Source organism: Miniopterus schreibersii (assembly GCF_964146895.1).
Source record: "Miniopterus schreibersii genome assembly, chromosome: 21".
Classification (NCBI taxonomy): Eukaryota; Metazoa; Chordata; class Mammalia; order Chiroptera; family Miniopteridae; genus Miniopterus; species Miniopterus schreibersii.
The window spans coordinates 15,313,437-15,336,711 of record NC_138123.1 but is presented as its reverse complement, the minus strand read 5'-3'; the positions used below and the strand labels follow the sequence as shown (position 1 = coordinate 15,336,711).

The following is a 23,275-nucleotide window of genomic DNA, read 5'->3' as shown; positions in this document are numbered from 1 at the left end:
AAGTCTTATATGATATTCTCTGGTCTTAAAGTAAAAATCAATTTTATAAACATACCTGATCAGCATCAACCAATCAAGGTACAGTATTTTCGATCATCCATTTAGAAACATCGATTTCTAATCTCATAGAGGCCATTAATGATTATAAACGTGATCAAAAGCATTTCAGAGTCATCTCCATCTGGAACAGGAGAGCAGATAGACCATGACCTAGAGACAGAGCACCTTGCTGCTCCCTTTGGTGTTATTGCAGATCTTTCTTTACAAAAGCTCTGCTTCCCTTTCACCCTCCACCTTTCAGACATATTTTGGAATGGATGTCTCTGCAGTTGAAGATCCAGTTCAGAGGCGAGCTCTGGAAACCATGATCAAAACCTATGGCCAAACCCCTCGGCAGCTGTTCCAGTCAGCCCACGTGAGCAGGCCTGTGTCCAAGCTCAGCATCGAAGGGGAGCTTCCTGCGGCTGTGGGGCTCTTAGTGCAGTTTGCTTTCAGGGAAACCCGGGAGCCGGTCAAAGAAGTTACCTACCCGGTATGTCATTTGGATCGCAACAGAATTCGGCAAAAACTGATTCACCTCCCGAGAGGTCAGACCCTGACACAGCTTCTGGGGCCAGGGGAATAGCAGGATCCTGGCCTGAGGTGTGTGCCAGCAGTGAGCACATGGGCAGCTACCAGCGGTATTCTATGTGCAGCACATGCTGGGTTAGTGATAGGAAGAGAGTGCTCGGGGAGGTCAGGTCGCAGTGACCGCTGAGGGGGAGACTACAGGAAAGCCTCATAAGGCAGTGCCATGGGAGAGAATATGCAGAGAGGAGAGGCACCGTGCAGGATTAGAGGCATTTCACACATGAGCGCCAGTGCCCACATGTGGGCAGGGTCCTGGTGATCATCTCCCACCAAAGGTCCCAGCTAGAGGGGTGGAGGTTTGGTTCACAGTGAACAGGAACCTTACATATTCTTGGCTTTCCCAGGTTGTAATGATAAAAAATATTGCCTCTTAAAATAGGAAGTGGGTATCATTTCTGCTTTGAAGTAGAAAAATAAAGCAAGAAAAACCTTAAAAGTAAAATAAATTCTAATCCTCCAATAAAATCTTCATTATTAAAGCAGCATAAGATGGGAGACTGTGGATGGTAAAGTGCCACAGAGGTTTGCTGAAGGGAATCGCAGAAAATGGAAAGGAACGGACCTCAGGGTGAAACGAGCAGCATCTCTCAGACTGTGATCTGTGATCCGTTGGAAGAGAAAACGGTTTTCACAGACCTTATTTTGACAATTGTTTCCTAATATTACTGAAATACCCTAAATGTAGAACACAAATAGAGCACTAAATGTGATTCTTTATGTTCAAAGCTCACATATATCTGATTTGTGCAAACAAAACTTACACAACCAGTAAAATTGAAATTTAAACTATCAGTATGATAGACAGTGCTGTTTTCCTAAAACCAGATCCCCAATATTGTGTTTCACAGTTGAGAGCTGTATTTTATGTTTTGTGTTTACTTGTCAATTTAACTCAGAAGATTTTGAAGCCTCACAAATCATTTCTTTGTCATTGACAAGGTTATTCTTCTAAACTAGAATCTATCATTTTAACATGGCAAAATAATTTAATAGCACATCCCTGAAAAGTAACAAATGTTGTTTAATTTGTTAGTATACTTATTGCTGACTAACTGTGTTAAGTTGGTATATAAAGGCTCTCAGCAATATTTTCACTCGCAGTGGGAATGTGGTACCGACCTGCCTCACTCCCATCACAGGACTTCGCACTGACTGTCCCGTCCATGGGGAATGGCCTATCCCCAGATATGGCCCGAGTTTGCTCCCTCACTTAATTCAGGTCTCTGCTCAGACGTCACCTCCTCAGAGAGCCCCTGACCGCCACCTGTGATGTAGCAGCCCCGTCATCCTCAGCCCTATCCGTCTGTTTTTCTTTCCCCTCCTGACACATGTGTCCACCCGACTCACTAGCAGGCAGCTCTGCAGGGCTGGGACTGTCCTCTCCGTCACACTGGCAACAGGAGCACATGTCCTGCATGCTGAGCCTGGGGGAAGTGAAAGCGTGTAAGCTAATTCTCTCCCATGGTGGGCTTATAACCAGGTTGCTCTCTCTTACTTTGTTTAGAATTCAAATTAGAAGTAATTCTATATTTACTCCTTTTTTTAAAAATCATACCTTTTTCTTCTTTGGTTTTAGAGCCCTTTGTCATGGATAAAAGGCTTGAAGTGGGGAGAGTACGTGGGCTCCCCCAGTGCCGCCGTACCTGTGGTCTGCTTCAGCCAGCCCCATGGAGAAAGACTGGCCTCCCTCCAGGCTCTGCCCACCAGAGCAATCTGTGGCTTGTCCCGAAATTTCTGTCTTCTGATGACGTACAGCAAAGAACAAGGTGAAATGAAAGAAAATCATTCTGGCATCTTTCATGAGATTTGAGTGTTTCCAGATCATCTGTGCTGCTTTTTAAGTTTTCTGAGTCCTTGGTGAAAACTGCTCAAATTGGTGGTTATTTAGTGCACAGTAGGAATTAAAACACACCATGTGGAAAAAATGGGCATTAAATGCAGTGTCATGGAAATGAAGGGGAGTTTGAAGGGGATGAGAAATGGCTGTGCACACAGGATGAAACATTATGGTTGATAATTTGGTGAAATGTTCACTTTGAGGCTCTCGAGTCCCAGGATCGACAGACTTACCTGTCCAGCAAGTCTAGTCCTCAGACCTCAGAAGATAGAGTCAAACAACCAGAACAAAGCCAGGAGTGACTGAGGCGCCGTTCTCTCCCTCAAGGAGGGAAAGCTTTGCGAGTGTCGGGCGGAGCCCCCTGTCATAGCTGGGCTCAGCAGCCCTGCAAAGCATGGGTTGTGAGTGGCACTGAGAGGGACACCAGAAGGTCCACATCTCTCTCAGCCAGACATAACTAAGTTGCGCAGAAGAGGGCGGGGAGGAGAGCGCAGAACCTCGTGAGCTGAAGGTCTTCCGGGCTGTGCCTGAGCTGACGGGCCCTCATCCCTTTTCAGGGCCATGTGGCTTCTACAGGGGTCGTTTCAGAGTTAAACAGCTTCTGGTTCAGATTTATTTTTAAAAATAAGTTGTTGCAGAACATGAACAGAGTAAGCTTGATTATTATTGTCTTTTATAAAAATTTCTTAACACAAATGAAAAAAAATCCCATTAGTATTAAAGAAATAAAACTGATATAAACCAGCCCATCTTGTGGATGTAGACAATTCACGCTGGATACCATATTCTGCTGTGTAATTGTCAGCCCTTAGCCTGACTTTGTGGGGCTGTGGAGTACCAGGGAGCAATGATACCTGACACTTTCCCTTCCCCTCCCGAGGTGTGAGAAGCATGAACAGCACGGACATCCAGTGGTCGGCCATCCTGAGCTGGGGGTACGCCGACAACATTTTACGGTTGAAGAGTAAACAGAGCGAGCCTCCAATAAACTTTATACAAAGCTCACAACAGTATCAGGTAAACTGTTTTATGCAGTACTTTATAATAACAATTAAATATAATGCTTTAAATAGGAGTCAGACCGGTAGCAGCCAGGCTTTAAGATCCAGCGATCAGTCCAGTCAAGAAGCAGATGCTGCTGGACGTGTGCCTGGTCTGCAGGCTTCCAGACAGCCTGACTGCCACCGTTCTGCCTGTGTCCTCAATTTGTCTGCTACCCTGTGTCTCCTTGAGACAGTGTAATAATCGCTCTGTCAGCTAATGGCACCATGTTGGAACAAAATCAGCATTGCTTGCTTCTCGGTGTTCGCCTGCCTTCTGCCACTGTGTCATCTTCTATACCTGGTTTTCCCTAAGTGGACCAGGTACTTGGGCATCAGGATGCGGTGGGAAGAGAGCACTGGGTCTGACTAAAGCCCTGTGATCTGAATTAGTGTTGCGGCCCTGTTCTTCACTGTGTCACCTTTGGCAAGTGAATTCACCCTCCCAAACTTGAGTTTCTCTCCTCTTTAAAACTGGGATGTACTCCCACTACTGTCTCATAAAGCTGTTGTAAAAATGTTTCCAACGTTTGTAAAAGTTACTTTGTAAACAAACTATATTATATGTATAAACACACATACACACAGTACTGCCCAGCTTCCTAAACTGTATGTGGAGCCTTCTTTCTTTGACTTGTCTTTCCATGGGAAGTTCTTTTGCCATGTTCAGACTTCCATTATCTACATAACACCTGTGCCTGTTTGTGTGCCCTAACAATTATTCCCATCCCCTGAGCACTGTGAAATGGAGTAAGCTGCTTTTGGGGAATTTTTGGCAGTGAAAGAAAGGGAAGCAATAACTTGTTTACTCTTAATACACCTGAAAAAATGTCATCATTGCCTTTAGTTATATGGCTTACCAGTCAGCTAACAAAAGTAAGAATAAAGGACAGTGAAAAATAAGCTTTTTAGAAATTTTAATAAGAATTTAAGCATTGGAAAATTATTTCTGCCATATAAAGTTTGGCACACAAACATCATTAAAAGTGAAGGAATATTCTCATAAGTCCTTTTAGCAAAATGGGATGGTCCAGATTCTTTTAGCAGAACACTGTAATAAATACTTCGGTCAGTGACTGGGTGAGAATACCGTGTTTTATTTCTGTCCTTAGAAACGTACCGTTCACTCATTAGTTCTTGGGAAAATTCATCTAGAATATTATGTGAGGACTTATACACTGACCATCATCATCATCATCTTTAGAGATTAGAGTTCTACTGTCTCTTTGTCTTCATCTTCTGACTAATTTCATAATTGTGAAACATTCCTCTGTCAGTTTTTTTCTCTTTTCTATTATTGGTAGAAAATGAAAAATTCTGAATTTCCAATTGTATTCAGTGAAAGCTAAAAGCAGACCTCAGAAATGGTGTCCCCAGTCTCCTTTTATGCTTTCTTGAAAGATGACAGCATTCTGTGGACAATGCAGTAAGAAACCAAAAGAAGACAATTTATTCTACATATTCCATTATCCTTCTGGGAGACCCGTCACGCTTCCATTTCCTTATTTGTTTGTTTTGTTTCAGCAAAGTTAGGAATAACTGATGAGTAAAGATGAAATCATTCCTAGATGATGAAATAGCAAAATGTTTCAAGATAGAGAAAAAATCAGATTATTAAAATCCTGTAATGTAACTTAGGTTTATAAAAGATTTGAGTAGACTCATATGGTAATTGCAAGACAGAATGAGTTTTATTCTCTATATAAAAAGTACGTTTTCTCTTTGTTGTTTGAAAGACCTCTAAGAAAGAATAAAAGTTATGAAGTATCAGTCCTTACAAAGAGAACTATTCAAGAAAGAAACTCAGAAAATAAAATTGGATCCAGTGGACTGTGATGATTTATAGTTCAGAAGAGCCATGGTCTATGAAAGCCATGTTTTAAGGTAGCAGACGACCACATTTGTAGGTCCTGGGGCAGAAGCCAGCAAAGGCAGTTTGGATCCTAAGTGAGGACAGGGCATCCAAGGAACACACGGGGGTGGGCAGGGGGACGGACTGCCTCTGCTGAAGCAGGAGAGGACCCGGGACAGTTTGAGGCACAGAGGAGGGAAGAGCATGCCGTCTGCGGCTGATGACTTCTGCCTTAATGAGTGTGAGGGTATTGCTGGCTGTGGGAGAGGGTGCGCAGGGGAGCAGAGCAGCTGGGGACAAGGCGCTGGGGGTCAGCTAGTGACCAGAGGAAGACATCTCACCTCAATTAGTGCCTCCATGGTTTATAACCCTAGAGAAATAATCCCAAGTTTTTGTCTCCACGTTTGTCTTTCCTTCTCCTGTTTAACAATCTTTAGAACTGTTAGAAGCAATACCTGTTTACGTACCGTTTCCCCACCCAAAACAGGAAAAAATAAAGGTAAAAATCAAGTAAATATGTGAAACATATGCATACACACATCACACACAGTTAGCCTTGGATCTAGTCGATGCTGGATCATCTTGTTTAAATTTCTGAGGAACAAACGGCTGTGTGTGTGCGCGCATGTGTGCATGCATGTGTGCAGGTGTGTGCATGGATGCACGCATGCATGTGTACAGAAAGATGTGAAATCATAAATGATGCATAAACATTTTAATTTGGAAACAGCTTTTAGGCATCTGATTAAAGATATAGAATACTTTTTATGTCTTTGCATCATTCTAATAATTTCAAGTAAATGTTTACCTCAAATTTTGTGATTATTTTTAAAATAGTCATCGGGAAAGTAGAAAAATTTCTGATGCTTTTAAACATGATCATCTGTGGTTTGTCCTTTCCAAAGGTGACCAGTTGTGCATGGGTGCCTGACAGCTGCCAGCTGTTCACCGGGAGCCGGTGCGGAGTCATCACAGCCTACGCCAACAGGATGACAGGCAGCACGGTGGGTCCCGGCAGGTCCCGGCAGCACAGTGCGCCCAGCTGGCTCTGGGGAGTTTGAGCTGCTCGTGTCAGCAAGGGGAAAAGACTTTCATGAAGTATAATCATTTTATATAAGGTCAACTTAAAACTTTTGTACTTTAATTTTTATGCTTTAATCTTTTCTTCACATAAGCTCTTAAAATGTGAAAGATCACAGATCTAATTCTTTAGTTTTAGACTTATTACTATCACAAAAATTGGGGGAATAATTTTGAAGGTCTTATTTTTTGGTGTCGCAAACAGTATTTTAAGTTATGATTGGTTTTGAATTTGGGCTTTTCCACATTCTGACGCTTGCGTGCCATTTTCCCGTGTCGGCCTGAATGTGTCGGCTGTGTCTCAGGACTCTGTAACACTTGAAGCTTTGGGCCTCTGTCAGTCAGCACTGCTCTCTCTCTGGGAAATTAAGTAACAGTCAAATCCATGTAGCCTGTCTTCATTTCTACCATTTACTGGAAGACATTTTTTTAGCCGTTCACTGAATCTCCAGGATTTAAGAGTTAAATTCTAGAACAGTCTGTTGAAGTAAAAAAGACACATCATGCAATGCTTCCTTTACTTCCCTTTTGCTCCTTTCCCAGTCAGCTGTCTGGTGCTGTCGACTGTATGTGCAAGTTTAGGCGGATAACTCAGTTATTATGTTCTGATTTGGAACTTCCTCTGTGCGCCTTTTCTCCATGACAGTTTTCTCCGTGATGTTGTTATGTTTTACTAGGTAAAACCTGTATTCCCAGCATTGGGTGGCCCTAGGTTCCTCTTACTTTCCTGTCCAAGTCTATTCCCTTTCGAACCCTGGTTAAGGTTCTTTGCTGTAATCCTTGGAGTATAAATGGGACCATAATATTGTTTCTGTCTCATAGCCTAAGGAGCCATTAAAATGTTTTAAGCAGGAGTGATATGATCCAGTCAGTGTTTCAGGAAAACTACTGTCGAGCTGCACGGAGAACCCTTAGAAGGGGCATGAGATGAGGCAGGAACACCACTTACAGGCCCCTCAGCGACATGGGCAGGACACAGGCAGGACAGATTGTGGCAGGACAGAGAAGCGAGTGCTCCAGAAAAGACTCCATGCTGGTCTGAAGGGCACAAAAGGGGACTGCCAGGTGTCAGGGAGCCTGAGAAGTTACACTTGAGCTGGAGTTTAAAGGATCATTTCACTAAGAGGAGAAAAGAGGAAAGAGTGCAGACAAAGGCAGCCAGCAACGAGGCGGCAAAGGTGTGGTCTGGGTGGCAGAGACGTCTGCGTGTCGTTCGGACGTAACATGCGCAGTTGGCAGCCCAGACGGCAGGAGCAGCGGGCCGAGGGAGCTGGGAGGGCAGGTGTCTTCACTGTCGATGTCTCCTTTTATCTCCTTTCTCCCAAAGGCCCGAGCCGGATGTTCATTTTATCACCTCTGCTGTTTACTGCTGCCGTCACCTCCCCCCTCTGAGCTCACCCTTGTTTCTTTTTCCCTCAAATGTGTTATGATCCCCGCTGGGGAGCAGTTGTTGGCTGCACTCAGATGACGTCGTGCCGTGCCAGGCACGGATCTGAAAACTAGCTTCATCTTTCGTTTGTTATTTCCTCCTGCTTTTCCCAGCACTTTGAACAGCCTTGTTCTTAGTGTTTCTTACTTCCATTCTTCCTGTAATTTAAAATTTCAGTTGTACACTAAACAGTATGTAGTTTAGGTTTAAAAAAGATTAAGTTGTCAGTATAGGAGTAACTGTGCACAGCGCAGCTTTGACTATAGAAGGTCTTGCTTGTTGTAATTTTAAGCAAGACATATGCTTCTTTCTTTCTTTCTTTATTTAATTTATTTATTTGTTGGTTGGTTGATTTTTATTGATTTCAGAGAGAGGAAGAGAGTGGGAGCAAGAGGTAGAAACATCACTAATGAGAGAGTCATTGATCAGCAGCCTCCTGCCCGCCCCCCACTGGGATCGAGCCCACAACCCAGGCATGTGCCCTGACTGAGAATCAAACTATGACCTCCTGGTTCATAGGTCATTGTTCAACCACTGAGCCACACTGGCCAGCTTCTTTTAGTTTTTAAGTTACTGTAGGCTTGTGAAGTCTCATCTTAGTTATATATTTGCCTGAAAGTAGGTTTTTCAGCTTCTTTATAAGGCTTTTCTTTTTCTCCTGAGTATCAATAGTATTAGGTAATCAAGTCATGAGATTAACAGTTACTAACTGAACCATGTCCAAAATGCATCTTAGCTGTGTGATTTTACCATTGTTGGACTTAACAGGACATTGTTGTGTTTTTGGAGATGTTATTGTTGCTTTTCCCCAGGGACCATCTCACCGTCCTGGGGTTCCTAATGCTGTGGTTGAGACCCTGGGCCTGTGAATTAGCAGGAGGCACCCCTGTTCACTAGCTCCTTTCTCCCCTCCCCTGAAGGCCAGGGCTCCCAGAGTGCTTGGTTCCTGTTGTGTTGGCTTTAACACAGACAAGAGACAGGCTCCCCACATGCCACGCAGGATTTGACCAAAATAATTATCGTTTGACATTACCCAGGGGGATTTTATAAAATCCCTTCCTGAGCTTGTGGACCACATCTAACTTTGTAAGCTTCTGTTGACTCTCCCAAGACCGTCCTGTAAAATGCTTTCCAGGTAATGAACAAGTTGACTCATATCAGGAATTGTTATCTGTAAGTCATTCACATGTTAGAGAAGTGTGCCTTCCCGGGTGATAACTGATTTTAAAACAGTTGCTCTTGAGTCATTTTTTCACTGATTAAATAGTGTCACCACATCATCACGTAAGTGACCACCTATGTTTCTCTTGTCTAACCTGGTGGGAGAGAACGTGCATGCAGTATATCCAAGGGAGCATTACATCACTCAGAGCAATTTTAAGAAGTAGCAGCCAGCACAAGATTCCTGTTCTACCCATAGAAATTCTTTCCTGATCCACCACGGAATCATCTAGTAACACTAACTCTTGCAGTCATTTTGAAGTACAAAATCTATGAAATTATCAACAACCACTATAGGGGCCCTATGTTGTATTCACCCCATAAATATTATTCATGGTCATGGAGTTTAAAAAGTGCACACACACATGTATATACATATGTGTGTATCTATACATATATATAAATAAATATAAAATTTAAAAAATGTTTTAAGTCTTAAAAAGCTGACCAGCGCCCAGCCGGGCGTGGCTCAGCGGTCGAGCATCGACCTAGGATCCAGGCGATCAGGGTTTGATTCCCAGTCAGGGCACATGCCCGGGTTGCGGGCTCGATCAATGACTCTCTCATCGTTGATGTTTCTATCTCTCTCTCTCCCTCTCCCTTCCTCTCTCTGAAATCAATAAAGATATATTCAAAAGGGATTCGCTCCATTTAAAAAAAAGAAGGAAAAAGCTGACCAGATAGTAAGGAACTCCCAAGCCAGCAGAGTAAATACTCAGGTGGAAGCTTACACCTTGAGGACATTTGTTAGTCCTGGAAAATGACACTGTCCTTGGAAACACCACCAGGGACTGAGCTAGCTGGCGTGTCCCAGGGAGGCCCTTCTGCAAAGGCTGGTCCCTGAAGGGTGACTCCCTGACAGTGAGGACACACCTGAGTAAGGGGAGACCAGCTCTTGCTTGGAATTCAGCTGGGTTGGAATTCCCGGGGTCGTCCAGGAGGCTCAAGGTGGGACTTTGGGTATGGTGTCCCCAGATTGAGGTGGTTCAGGTCATCTGGCAGAAACAAGATACTTGCATTCTACTCCACAAATGGGAGACTTCCTACAAATAATTTTTAGTGTAGTAACAAATACACACAAGAAGGCACACAGGTAAGAAAATGAATATATGAAAAAGTTTGGTTATAATAAGAAAAATAAAGCAACCTTGATTGCCATTTGTAACTTGGAAAATTTTCCAATATTTCCAATGAGAGGTGAGTTCAAAGTCAGGTGCTGCAGATCTGGAGCGGAGGAGGAAGGGCTCAGACCTTCGGGTCAGGGAACTGCTTGGCCCCGGGTACTCTGAGGCTCCCTCTGAAAGGGTTCTGAGCACATTCCTGTGGCCCTATGACCCTGGCCTTGCAGGGAGGATCACAGTCAGAGGAGAGCCAGAGGGGCTCAGACCCAGGACTCTTGTCCTCGTAAAAGCCCATCTGGTCGCCATGACTGTTGAGTTGAAGGTCATGTGCCCTCACTAAGCAGAAGCAGCTGTGGCACAGCTCAACCAGTTGTTCCAATGAAGAGAGTGAGCTGGCATTGCCTCATCATTTGATTCTTTAAGCGTAAATGTGTATTTTTATGTGACTAGCACGCTGGATAATGTAGGACTTTAAATAGATGAGCTGTGCCCTGGCCGGTTGGGCTCAGCCCTCAGACTGAAGGGTCTCGGGTTCCATTCCCGGTCAAGGGCATGTACCTGGGTTGCAGGCCCCAGTAAGGGGCACATGGGGGAGGCAGCCAATCAATGTGTCTTTCACATCAATGTTTTCCTCTCTCTTCCCCCATCCTCCCTCCCTACCTCTCTCTCTCAAAATCAATGGAAAAAATATCCTCGGTGAGAATTAAAACAAAAATAAAAATAAAAAATAGTTGAGCTGCACTAATATATCAACACAGATGCGTTTCTGAAACAATGGTGAACAAAAAGGCAAGATGCAGGAGACCTAAAGAACAAAACCATATATAACACACAAAGTTCATCAACATATCAAAGAGTATAGTGTGTTGCTGTAGTAAGTACAACACACGTTTTACATGCATGGGAAACACAAAATTCAGGGTGGTGGTAACTTCCCACGGGAGGAGGAAAGAGGAAGCAGAGCAGCACACACCAGGTAATGTCTGGTGTTTTATTTAAAAATGGACGGTCATATAAAATGTTACATTAGTTGAGCTGAGTGGTCAGTATGTAGCTTTTTATGATACTTAGTATTTCTACTTTTCTGTATTCTTTGAAGTGGAAATATTGAAATACTTTAGGACAGTAAACAGCTGCCTAGTGAAAACAAGAGCGAAACCCTGGCGTCACGGACATCTGGCGTCTGTGAGCCAGTGCGGATCTTGGAACATCAGTTGCAACCTTTGATTTAGGAACTCAGTCCCTCTATTGACAAGTGATGGCAGTATTAGTGACATCACCATTGGTGGCATCATGAATTGGTGCAGTGCTGTGAGGACCATAAAATTAGGATTCTGGAAGTTTATTCTAAAGAAATAATTCAGAGGAGAAGTAAAACTTTTATACATGAAGAATTTAATTATGGCATCTATAATTTTTCAAAATTAGAAACAGTTGTGAATGTCAATAAAGGGTATTCGTGTGAATTATGGTGTACTAACTGCATAGACTATTATCGCGTGATTAAAATTGTTTTGAAGACAATCTCAAAATGGAAAATGCTTGTTGGAGAATGTGTGAAATACAAAATAGGAAATTCTTTGTATGGAAGTTGTTACAACTATAAAAACACGAGTATTTGGACAAAAACTGAACAAGGGTAGACAAAAGTAAAAAAACATAGTAGTTGATGAAATTACAGTGATGACAGGTTTTTTTTTAACTCTGTCTTTGTTGATTTCAGAGAGAGGAAGGAAGAGGGAGAGAGAGATAGAAACATCAATGATGAGAGGCATTGATTGGCTGCCTCCTGCACGCCCCCTGCTGGGGATCAAGCCCAAAACCTGGGCGTGTGCCCTGAGCGGGAATCAAACCTCAATCTTCTGGATCATAGGTCAATGCTCAACCGCTGAGCCACGCAGGCTGGGCAACAATTTTTTTTAATGTTTAGTTTTACTCTTTAGAAAAAGTTGAACCAAATTTGTTTGAAAACTGAAATGTTTGCAAATATTGAGTCACTTGGAATGTTTTTATTTTTGAGGTAAATTCTAGGATACCTTTTTCATTGCATTTATCTTACACCTTCCTTAATTTTGAACGCAGCCTTCAGAGATAGAGATGGAGTCTCAGGTACATCTCTATGGGCACACGGAGGAGGTTACCAGCTTGTTTGTCTGCAAACCATACAGTATCCTGATAAGTGTGAGCAGAGACGGGACCTGCATCATCTGGGACTTAAACAGGTACGGCGGGTCCCCAGCTCCACACAGCCAGTTCTCACCGTGTGAAACAGATGTACAAAACAGTAACTTGACATCATAACAATGTCAAGCCTAAAATACAAACTTTACCCTTATGACGTTACTGAAATCAAAAGATCAGGAGTACAGTTAGGAATGCCTTACTAATAACAGGTACATATACTGAGGAAAAGAATTATACAAATAAGAGAATATAATTATATTTAGTAATCGTGTACAAATTCATGTTTTTGGTCTTTCAGGTTGTGCTACGTACAGACTCTGGCAGGACACAAAAGCCCGGTCACAGCCGTCTCTGCCAGTGAAACCACAGGTGACATTGCCACCGTGTGTGATTCAGGTGAGCTACCCCAAAACCAGAGCACGCACGCTGCTAACAGTGCATTCAGCCAGCTGGTTACATCATAGTTAAGCTGATGGGTACAATTCTCAGGCCCTTCCAAATCTAAGTACTTTGTTAATAGCATGTATGTGTATTAATACAATCAGGTCCAAAATTGAGTCATCAATTTAGGCATCAACTTATGCAAAGTTAGAATTGTCATAATTTAACTTATTTTCTGATATAGCTAAGATTGTATTTGAGCGCATGTAAGTTAAGCAAGTTACTGTTATATAATTATCTGAATTTTTTTGCATTTTGTTTTTCTGCCCTCTTTTAAACTTCTGCTTTTTAACTACTAACTGCTGCCTTCCTCTTGAAATGAAAAGCACCAGGTGGTTACCGGCTTTAAAATCTGCCTTCCAGTTCCCGAGAGAGAGCAGCCGGGGCTGAATTTCCCTTAACCCTACATGACAGAGATATGCCTCCTAACAGAAGTCTTGTTTGGGGTTTTGTTTTTTATGTTTACATATTAAAAACTGGATGCACCTCCTGGCACAAGAACATGTTCACCAGTCAGAAACTCTCTAACCCTGTTACTCAAGGGGTCCTCTGAGGTTTCTTTAGGTGGACATGGTTGATTAAATCATAGGCCATTGGGAACTGAGCTCAAGCTCCACGCCTTCTCCCTCCCAGCAGGTGGGTGTGTTCAGCAGGAAAGAGCAAGTGGAAAATTCATAAATTTTCTGTTTGCATATCTGTTCTTCAGGATCTTAAAACCGAAAGCATCCTTTGAAAACCATTTCTTTCTGTCCACTCAGAACAGAGTATCTTTGACATAGCTGTAGTGGGTGGTCCCCTGCCCTTCGTTTGCAGTTTTGTGTGTGTTTTTTTCTGACACCAAATGTGTGATGTCTTCCCAGACACCACACAGTTCTGTGACACCAACTGGGTGTCCAACAGTCAGTTCACTTCTGACATCAACTACTTGAATTTACTAGCAAATTGGGGAGTTTCCAAGACCCCACCAGGCTCAGTGATTGTGTAGGACTCAGGGAAATGAGTAAAACTCTGTACTTGCTACTACCATTTATTGTAAAGGATAGAAGTGAACAGCCAGGTGAAGAGATGCCTATAGAGAGGCAGACGGGTGTCCACGTGGAGTCAGAGGGCAGCACCTCCTGGCAGAGAAAGTATTCAGTCAGAAACTCTCCAACCCTGTTACTCGAGTTCCACTGAGGTTTCTTTAGGTGGACACTGTTGATTAAATCACGAGCCACTGGCAAATGAGCTCAACCTCCAGGCCCTCTCCCTCCCAGGAGGTGGGGAGTGCCTCTAATCACATGGTTGGTTTTTCTGGGGACCAGCCCCCGTCCTGAAGCTGTCCAGCACCCCCTCCCTGTAGCATAGAAAAGATGGTAAATTATAAGGGTTTTAGGCTCTTTGCTAGGGACCTGGGACAAAAAACAAATATATATATTTTTTATTATTATACCACAGACATCCCTTGGAGTTTTACTGTTTTTACAAATATGTTCACTCACTCTTGCGTTCAAGAAAAGTAACGTCTTCAGTCCTGCTCAAAGATTTTAGCTGTGAAGTATTTTCCCATTATAGCCTCATCATCAGATAATATCAGAAAACAGGTTTACTTCCTGAGCAGCACAGCCAAGGGGAAGATGTTAAGCAGTGACATTGGTAACACGAGTGTGGGCAGGTGATTGATGACTCTGCTGATTGTCTTCCTTGATTTGTACAGTGGCAGCTGTCAGGCTCACAAGGAGGGGACTCTAGGGGGTAACGATTACTTATATAGAGGCCTCTACTTCCTTGCTTTGGCAACGTTTGGAAGTTAGGAATGGCCATGAGGGAGCTAGATCTTGTGAAGTTAATTACTTTCCTGCTGCCCGTAGTGACTGATTTCTGTGCTGTTGTACTTGCTGGTCATACGGGAACAAGAGGCACAATTACTTTCCCACCATTACCAGCTTGTAGGTGTGCAGCTCTGCCCCACCCCACCCCCAGCAGCACCCAGCGTGGTAATGCTACAACGTTTCTTTCTGATATGAACAAAAAGGCCTTCTCAGGTTTTTACAGGTTTTGTGACACACGTATGCGAGAAGTCACAAACAGGACCAGAATTCACCCTCCTGGTCTGCAGTTCAGGAGGGTAGATTCAGTCTGCCAAAAGCCTGAGCCTTCAGAGTCCACTCAAGTGACTTTAAAACCATAATCATAAGTACATAGCATGTGTATATGTGTATGGCACGTATGTGTGTTGTGTGTGCTACATTGTGTATGGGTGTTGCTACATGTGTACACATCTACATGTACACACATTGTCTTCTCCCAACTCCTGTGTTGGGGCTGGAGTAACAGTGGCTCACTCCTCATGACCAGATTCCCCCATGCTTATTATGGGATGTGGTTTTTATGGTGATAAGATGTGAAATTTGTTAAATTATGTAAATACTATACTAGATGGTTTCTGTATTTTTTAAATCATTACACACTAGATCAAAATATATGCCTTTTAACTGGGGCCCATAGCCTGGTCATGTGTTCGAGTGGCATTGTCAAGTTAATATATAGTCTAAGATTTGGGGTGAAGGTGGTTCTCCAATTTATTTTAATTTCATTGAAGGTGAAGGTGTGCAGTAAGAATAAAAGTTTTTTCCAGGAAAGCCAGCTTTCTAACCTTAGTTGATGTGCTGAATTACATATGGAAGTAATCTAGTATTGGGTAGGGCCTTGATATTTTTTATATTTGCAATCCAGGCAGATGAGTAGTGACTTGGTTTTGTGCCCATGTTGCTGGGAGATCTGCTAGGGTAATTCTTTTTTTTTTTTTTAAATATATCTTTATTGATTTCAGAGAGAGGAAAGGAGAGGGAGAGAGAGAGATAGAAACATCAATGATGAGAGAGTCATTGATCGAGCCCTCAACCCGGGCATGCACCCTGATCGGGAATCGAACCCTGATCGCCTGGATCCCAGGTCGACACTCAACCACTGAGCCACGCTCGGCTGGGCTAGGGTAATTCTTTACTTATTCAGTTCCTTCCTGTGCTCCGAGAGCCCAGGCCATGTCCACACTTTTACTGTGAAGGACTGATCCATGCAGTAGCTGTGGGTCACAGTGACAAACCCTGTATCACTTTTATGGACACGTATCCATGACTGCAGTAAGCCCTCTAACCTCACTAGTTTTTAAATCTTTTATCAGCTCAGCCGGGCGTGGCTCAGCGGTTGAGCATCAACATAAGATCCAGGAGATCGGGGTTCGATTCCCAGTCAGGGCACATGCCCGGGTTGCGGGCTGCAGCCGATCAATGACTGTCTCATCATTGATGTTTCTATCTCTCTTTCTCCCTCTCCCTTTCTCTCTCTGAAATCAATAAAGATACATTTTTTAAAAAATTAAAATCTTTTATCAGATATTAAGCTCAAAAGAAAGAGTGAAATGGAGTCTACTCATGGAAAAGATGAGTGTATTGTCTCCCACATCTTGATGCTTTATTTAGATAACCTCTCCTAATCAGTATTCTTCAGTGGGAAGTCTGAACAGGACATCGGGCATTTTTAAATCTTGGTGTGTGTGCATGCATATGTGTGTATGTTAAAATACAGTTAACCTAAAAGTTGCCGTTTAAACATTTAAACGTATATGATTCAGTGGCATTATTACGTTCACAGTGTTGTGCGACCATTGCCACTGTCTATTTCAAAAATTTCATCTTCCCAACAGAAGCCCTGTGACTCCCCATCCCTCCCTTCCCCACGGCTCCCAACAATCTTTGTTCTACTTTCCGTCCCTATGAGTTTGCCTGTTCTAGATATTTTACAGCAGTGGAATCATACAATATGTTTCCTTTGTGTCCGGTTTATGTTACTTAGTGTAATATCCTCAAGATTCATCCACATTGTAGCCTGTGTCAGAGCTTCATTACTTCCTGTGGTTCGGTAACCTTCTGTTTTATGGATGGACACATTCGTTTATCTGTTGATGGACATTTGGGTTGTCTCCACCTTTTGGCTGTTGTGATGATGCTGCCACACACCATGTATTTTGGTTTGTGATCTGCTAAGGTCTTTAGCGTATCTTTAAATAAAGAAGTACTAGTTTCTTTGCTATAAAATATGAAATCTTTTCATTGCCTTAATAAAGGAGAGACATCAATTCTCTACTTACGTGTTAGTTCTAATGGAGAAATAAAATTAGGTGTAGTAACACTGCGTCATCCATACTTCCTCATGCTTCTTAACCTCTCTGTCGGAACGAGAATATTTCTCCAGAGAAGGAAGGCACATCATCTTGAGGCCCAGCCCACCAGCTGTTCACAGAGAATGGCCGGCAATTTCTGCCTCCACCCCCTGGAAAACTATAAAAAGTTTGGTTAGTCAGCATTTTTGAAAAGAAAAAATAAGTTTAATAAGGCATTGATTTATAAGATTCAGTCTTAGCCACTGAAGAATTAGATTTCTTTCTTTAAGAATTCACCAACAAGAAAGAATATATGCACCCCTATATTCATAGCAGCGTTATTTACAATAGCTAAGATCTGGAAACAGCCCAAGTGCCCGTCAGTAGATGAGTGGATAAAAAGCTGTAGTACATTTACACCATGGAATACTACGCAGCTGTAAAAAAGAAGGATCTCTTACCCTTTTCGACAGCGTGGAGGGACCTAGAGATTATTATGATAAGCCAAATAAGTCAGAGAAAGAAAAATACCATATGATCTCACTTATATGTGGAATCTAAGAAACAAAATAAGCTAATGAACAAAATAGATCCAGGGGACATGGAAGCATGGAACAGACTGACAAATCTCAGAGGGAAGGGTGGGGGGACAGGAAGAGATTAACCAAAGAACTTATATGTATATATGCATAGCCCAAGGACACAGACAATAGTGTGGTGAAGGCGTGGGGTGGGGCAGGAGCCAGGTGAAGGGGGGAAAATGGGGGACACGTGTAATACTCTCAACAATAAAAGTAGATTTTTTTTTAAAAAAGAATTAGTTCTTAACTCAGGTAACTTATACAGCAACTTTTTTTTTCTTCAGAGGTCACACAAGTCACTTGTCATAGATGATTTCATAGAATATCTTCTCTCTTTGGAGATTGGTTAGCTGTCTGGGTACTTTCAGATTCAGATTTGGCAATTCATTTACTGAAATATTATGATCCATGATTAATTTGCTTGTTGCTCTCTATTTCAGATTAATTTTTATTTTTTCACTGGTCATTGTCTTTGGATAAACATGCAAAAGCTTCATGTGACTTACAGTGCAGTAGTTTCATTTGTTCAATTCTGCAGTCAGGAGTTGCCTGTAGACCCCATCACTAAAGCATGCTTGGCCCCAGGGGCACCCCCCAGGCCCCAGGGTGGTGGGCTGAGACACCACACACTGGTGACCTGCGCTGGTCTTGGTGTTTCAGCTGGCGGAGGCAGTGACCTCAGACTCTGGACCGTGAACGGGGACCTCGTGGGACACGTGCACTGCAGGGAGATCATTTGCTCCGTGGCTTTCTCCAACCAGCCTGAGGGTGTGTCCATCAACGTGATTGCTGGGGGACTCGAAAATGGAATCGTGAGGTGACGCATCCTGTTCCCTGCTCTCGTTCACAAGGACACAGCTGTTTCAAAAATAAGTTTTTAATATCCAAGCATATTAATATTTAACAACTAGAAATGTAAAATCACCTTCATGTATAGGTCCTTCAGTTATTCCTGTTTTATTTCTAAATAGTAAAGACAGATTTAGTGCAGTTTTGAAATTTTATATTGCTTGTTAACTGTTACAGATTAACAATGTGAAAATATACCCAGTTAGGTTTTCTTACTCCATACCCATCCCTGCCCACTTCCCAGAAGTAACTGCTGTTCATTGTTTATTGTTTTCCTTCTAGATGATTTTTAACAAATAAACAAATAGGTAGGTTTTCTTAGAGAAGGAAATTTTACTTTGCATAATTAGATGGTGGTTTTTCCCCTCTAGGTTATGGAGCACGTGGGACCTAAAGCCTGTACGGGAAATTACGTTTCCTAAATCAAACAAGCCAATCGTGAGGTAACCCCACGCCCTCCCCCACTCTTCATAGTATACTCCATGACTGTACTTTGTTAGATGGTAACACGCACACACGTAAGAAATACATGATGAGAGTCTTATAAACAGCCGACATTTGTCAAACCCCAGGTTGTCCAGGACCCAGTGGCCAAAGGAGACACAGTCCTGGTCTTCATGGAGCTGGGTATCTGAGTCAGGAACTGAGTCTGACAGAGTAGCACAGGGCGATGGTGCCAGGGAAGGCCTCTTGAGTGGTAGAAGGGGTATTTTTTCCTTCCTTATTAAAGATACCATAATGGTGATTGATGGCCACAGGGGCAGGCGGGCTTGGCAGGACTGATCCACACACAGCTCCCTCGCCTCTGACTTTAAAAACTCGATTGGACATGACTGATTTAAATTCTACTCTATTAAAATAAATTTATTTTCATTATACTAAATTTAAAGTTTAATGACCCTAAGTTAATAATTTGTTATATTTTTTACCCCTTTCTCTTTCAGGGAAATAAAATATCTCCATAAGTAATCATTTATTTGTATAAAGAGAAAATGCAGTACTGTTATGCTTTTTAAAGTTCCCTGTTCCCAAGTATCTGTCATTTGAGTAATAAAAGATAAACTAGAAGGCACAAGAAAATGTGAAAGGAACGGCCTGTACTCCTCTTTGGGCCCCGACACTGCTGCCACCTGGTTAGAAGGTGCTTCACAAACGGGCCAGCAGAGCCGCGACACTGTGAAGTGCAGTCAAAAGCTATGGGCTGTGGGCAGGCCCTGTGTTTGTCTTGGCTCCAGTAAGGAGAGTAACTTCCTACAAAAAAGAAAAAAGATAGCGTAGCTTCTTTAAAAGCAGGAGGTAGTGTAACTTCTTAAAAAAAGAAGGTAGTGTACCTCCTCTACGCTAATTCCTATAGGTCACCAACATGCTGATAAAGTTTTCAGAGAGATGCTATACAAACAGGATGTTTTCCTTTTCCCAGCCTCACGTTTTCCTGTGACGGCCACCATCTGTACACGGCGAACAGTGATGGGACTGTGATCGCCTGGTGCCGGAAGGACCAGCAGCGCCTGAAGCAGCCCATGTTCTGCTCCTTCCTGAGCAGCTATGCAGCCGGGTGAGAGAGCACTGTGCGTCCTGAGCAGCTGAACTCCAGCTGGATCTGTGGCTTCACCAGTGTTAGGAGGTTGAACCTGAAGAAACGGACGACCCAAGAGACCTTCCGAATAATTATGAAGTCTATTCATGTGACAGAACCCTGCAGCTCACAGTCCTGAGAGGAGGTTTAGTTTGAGCAAGAGAGAATCTGGAGGGTGGGAGCCTGCACTGACCAACAGCGCTGAGTCTGCACAGCAGGTTAAAGTCACTTTCTTCACAGTTTTCTACACAGTATTGTAAAGAAAAGATTACAGTCGCTCCTGCTATTATTCCAAAAGGGCAATAGAATTTAAATTGTTAGCAAATTGTTTATAAAATACTCTAAAAGTTATTTTTATAAATTTTATGCCTAGATAACTCCCCAGCCCCAGCCCCAGAAAAAGGAAAGGAAAGGATACAGAATTCAGGATGTGATCATTGCTCCCTTTAAGAAGTAAACTGTTCAGCAGGTGCCTCTGCACCCAGCACTGTATGGAATATCTCAGTACTGGAAACAGACGACTAGCAAATCTCAGTATTAAAAGGCAGTTTCTGCCAGCTGCCTTCTTAGCTAAAAATAGAACCAGACTTTTCTGACAGCCACAAACAAGAACAGGGGTCTTTGACGTCAGACACATTCTGTGTCTCTATAAAAATCCTGCTTAAAACCCATAACACTAGATATTGACTACCCTTAGTCACTAAGACTTAAACACAGTGATAATTCTCCAAATGTCTCCATGTAGAGCATTGAAAACTTACAGTCCGCAGGAGAAAGCTCCACTGTGCAGAAGGTTTGCGGACGTTAATACTCCCATCCGGACGAGACGTTTAGTCTAATGTGCACGGAGGGGTTTCTTCCCCAAAGAAAAGGTGGCAACTTACTTTGTTTTAAACATGAGGCTGAATAATTCGTGTAGGAGACAGTTTCCACTCTGGTTCTACTAACCTGCACCACCTGAGAATTCAAGGGACAAGGGAAACCTCTAACTGTACGCCACAGCACACTCCCTAAAACTCTTGGGTGGTCTCTCTAGTGGTGTTACGGCTGTCCATCCACTGGGGGCTGCTGCAGCGGCTTTGAAGACACTAAGATAGCTAGGTAACGTGCTCCCGCAGGGTAAAAACGTGTTCCTGCCTAAGAATCGTCAGAGCGCTTGTTATGAAAATTTGATCATATGGTGTTTACAGAACTACTTTTGTAACTTCCAGACTTTCTAAAACATTCTGTTAAAAACTGTATAAAACACAATTCCCAAGTCTCTGCATCAAGATCAATACAAGCAGCAGCGAGTGGCTGTGTGCGATGTGACCTGAAGCCCGCATGGCGGGCGGCAGAGCATCTCGCAGCTGCCTTCCGACCGTTTCCCACAGACCCGCTGCAGTCGGAGGTCCACACAGGTGCAGGGATGACGCCATTCCTATTCACGTTGAAGTGATTTTCTTCGTCTTAAAAAAAATTGCAGCTATTGTCTAGCTTTCATTTTTCTACTGAGAACCTTAAATTAGTCCCATCAGAATAGGGTTGCTACTCAGCCTTTTTTTTTTTAAGGCTGAATTTCATCATTTATCTAAAGAGGAAATATGCAAAATAACTGGTCTTGTTAAGAGTGCAATATTATATTTTTATGTAAAAATAAAGATGAATTTGGGGGGATTATTTATTCAGCATGAAACTTAATATGTACATGTTTGAAACACCTCATGATGTGCATGTTGTAGCAGACATTTCTGTAAATTACCACAAGCTCTTCTCTCTACACTGCCACTTCCAATTGGGAATAAATTTCATAGAAATGGATTTGAAGACTTAATTCTTGGTACAATCTAAACACTATGACCAGATCTTAAGTTGATGGCTTTTTTTTCATAACCCACATAGGTTCTCCGTTTAGCTCCTCTATAAATTTATGTCACCAGGAAAGGATTATTTTCATTTCTTAATTTTGGTCTTTTTGAGAAATTTTATATTGCAAACTTTATTACCCTTAAATGGACTTTAGTCAGCCCTGTGGTGAAACCACTCATTTAAAAAAAAGAACATCCCTGCACCCCCCAACAGGTCTGTACAAAGCCCCTACTGTGTGCTGAGGATACAGGTGTTCCCTGCGCTCCTGGAGGCTGTGGGCTGGTAGAGAAACCTGCTGTAACAACATACAATGTGTAGTTACAGAGCGTGGTAGGGGCGGTGAAAGCGAAAAGCGGGGTGTCTGGGACAGCAGAACGGGAAGAGCTAATTTAGATCAAGGGAACCCTGTTGTAAACTCCACAGTTAAAACAGCAGCTACATTTGCCAAAACAAAATAGATATACTTGAATGTACACTGAGTTGGGAAGTGCCAATAATTTTATTGTGTTATATGCCCTGAACAGGAAAATATATCTTGACACTTTGGGGACACTGGGTTGCAACTCAGCTATTTGAGAGAAATTAAGTAATACAGCGTGTCCTTTGAGTCCAAAGTGACTAGAGCATTTGAAACTGGGCTACAATATTCTTGCTCAAGTGCTGAGCTTATTTCTTATCTCATGAGCAAAGTTAATGAGATGAGTTTAGAAAAGACTGTTTTGTAGCAAAGTTTGGCTCATTTCCAGTGTGAATTAGCCTGGTCTTACCAAGCATAATAAATACCAAGAAAAGCACACAGAAAAAGAGACGCAATACATGCCAAGAAACAAGGTAATAATACCACAGATCTCTTATGAGCAACTATGCAAGCGTAATAGATTAACACCTTTAAACTGTTTCAAACTGTCAGCCTACAAAAAGATTCCTCAAAAATGAAGGCAAAATAAAGACTTATTCAGATAAACAAAAGCTGAGACAGCTCACCAGCAGATCTGTGTTACAAGACATGTTGAAAGATGTTCTGCAGGCAGGAGATGATATCAAATAGGAATACGGATCTGCATAAATGATCTGCATCAAAAATGGTAAATATGAAAGACTTGGTACTGGCAGAAAAACAGACACACAGACCAACAGAAAAGAAGTAAGGACCCAGAAATAAACCCACACATACATGGGCAACTAATTTAAGAAAAAAGGAGCCAAGAATATACAATGATGAAAGGAAAGTCTCTTTAATAAATGGGAAAACTGGAAAGCCATATGCAAAATAATAAAACTAGACCACCATCTGACACCAAACACAAAATTAACTCAAAATGGATCAAAGACTCACACGTAAGACCTGAAATACTAAAATACATAGAAGAAAACATAGGCACTAAGCTTCTGGACATTAGTCTTAGTGGTGTTTTTATGAATTTGACTCCAAAATCAAGGGAAAC

The 23,275-nt window shown here is 42.5% G+C and overlaps 1 protein-coding gene across 1 annotated transcript in view; it reads left to right on the top strand.

Annotated features, from left to right (window-relative positions):
- LYST (lysosomal trafficking regulator) overlaps positions 1 to 21,780 on the top strand; it is a 162,893-nt gene extending 141,113 nt beyond the window's left edge. Inside the window, exons 45-53 of the mRNA XM_081124037.1 lie at positions 302 to 532; positions 2,207 to 2,396; positions 3,348 to 3,484; positions 6,265 to 6,363; positions 12,293 to 12,432; positions 12,693 to 12,790; positions 18,218 to 18,374; positions 18,778 to 18,849; positions 19,827 to 21,780. Of these exons, the coding sequence (XP_080980163.1) occupies positions 302 to 532; positions 2,207 to 2,396; positions 3,348 to 3,484; positions 6,265 to 6,363; positions 12,293 to 12,432; positions 12,693 to 12,790; positions 18,218 to 18,374; positions 18,778 to 18,849; positions 19,827 to 19,965 (1,263 nt within the window). The 3' untranslated portion in view covers positions 19,966 to 21,780. The remainder of the gene's footprint in view (positions 1 to 301; positions 533 to 2,206; positions 2,397 to 3,347; positions 3,485 to 6,264; positions 6,364 to 12,292; positions 12,433 to 12,692; positions 12,791 to 18,217; positions 18,375 to 18,777; positions 18,850 to 19,826) is intronic.
- The last annotated feature ends 1,495 nt before the right edge of the window (positions 21,781 to 23,275 follow it).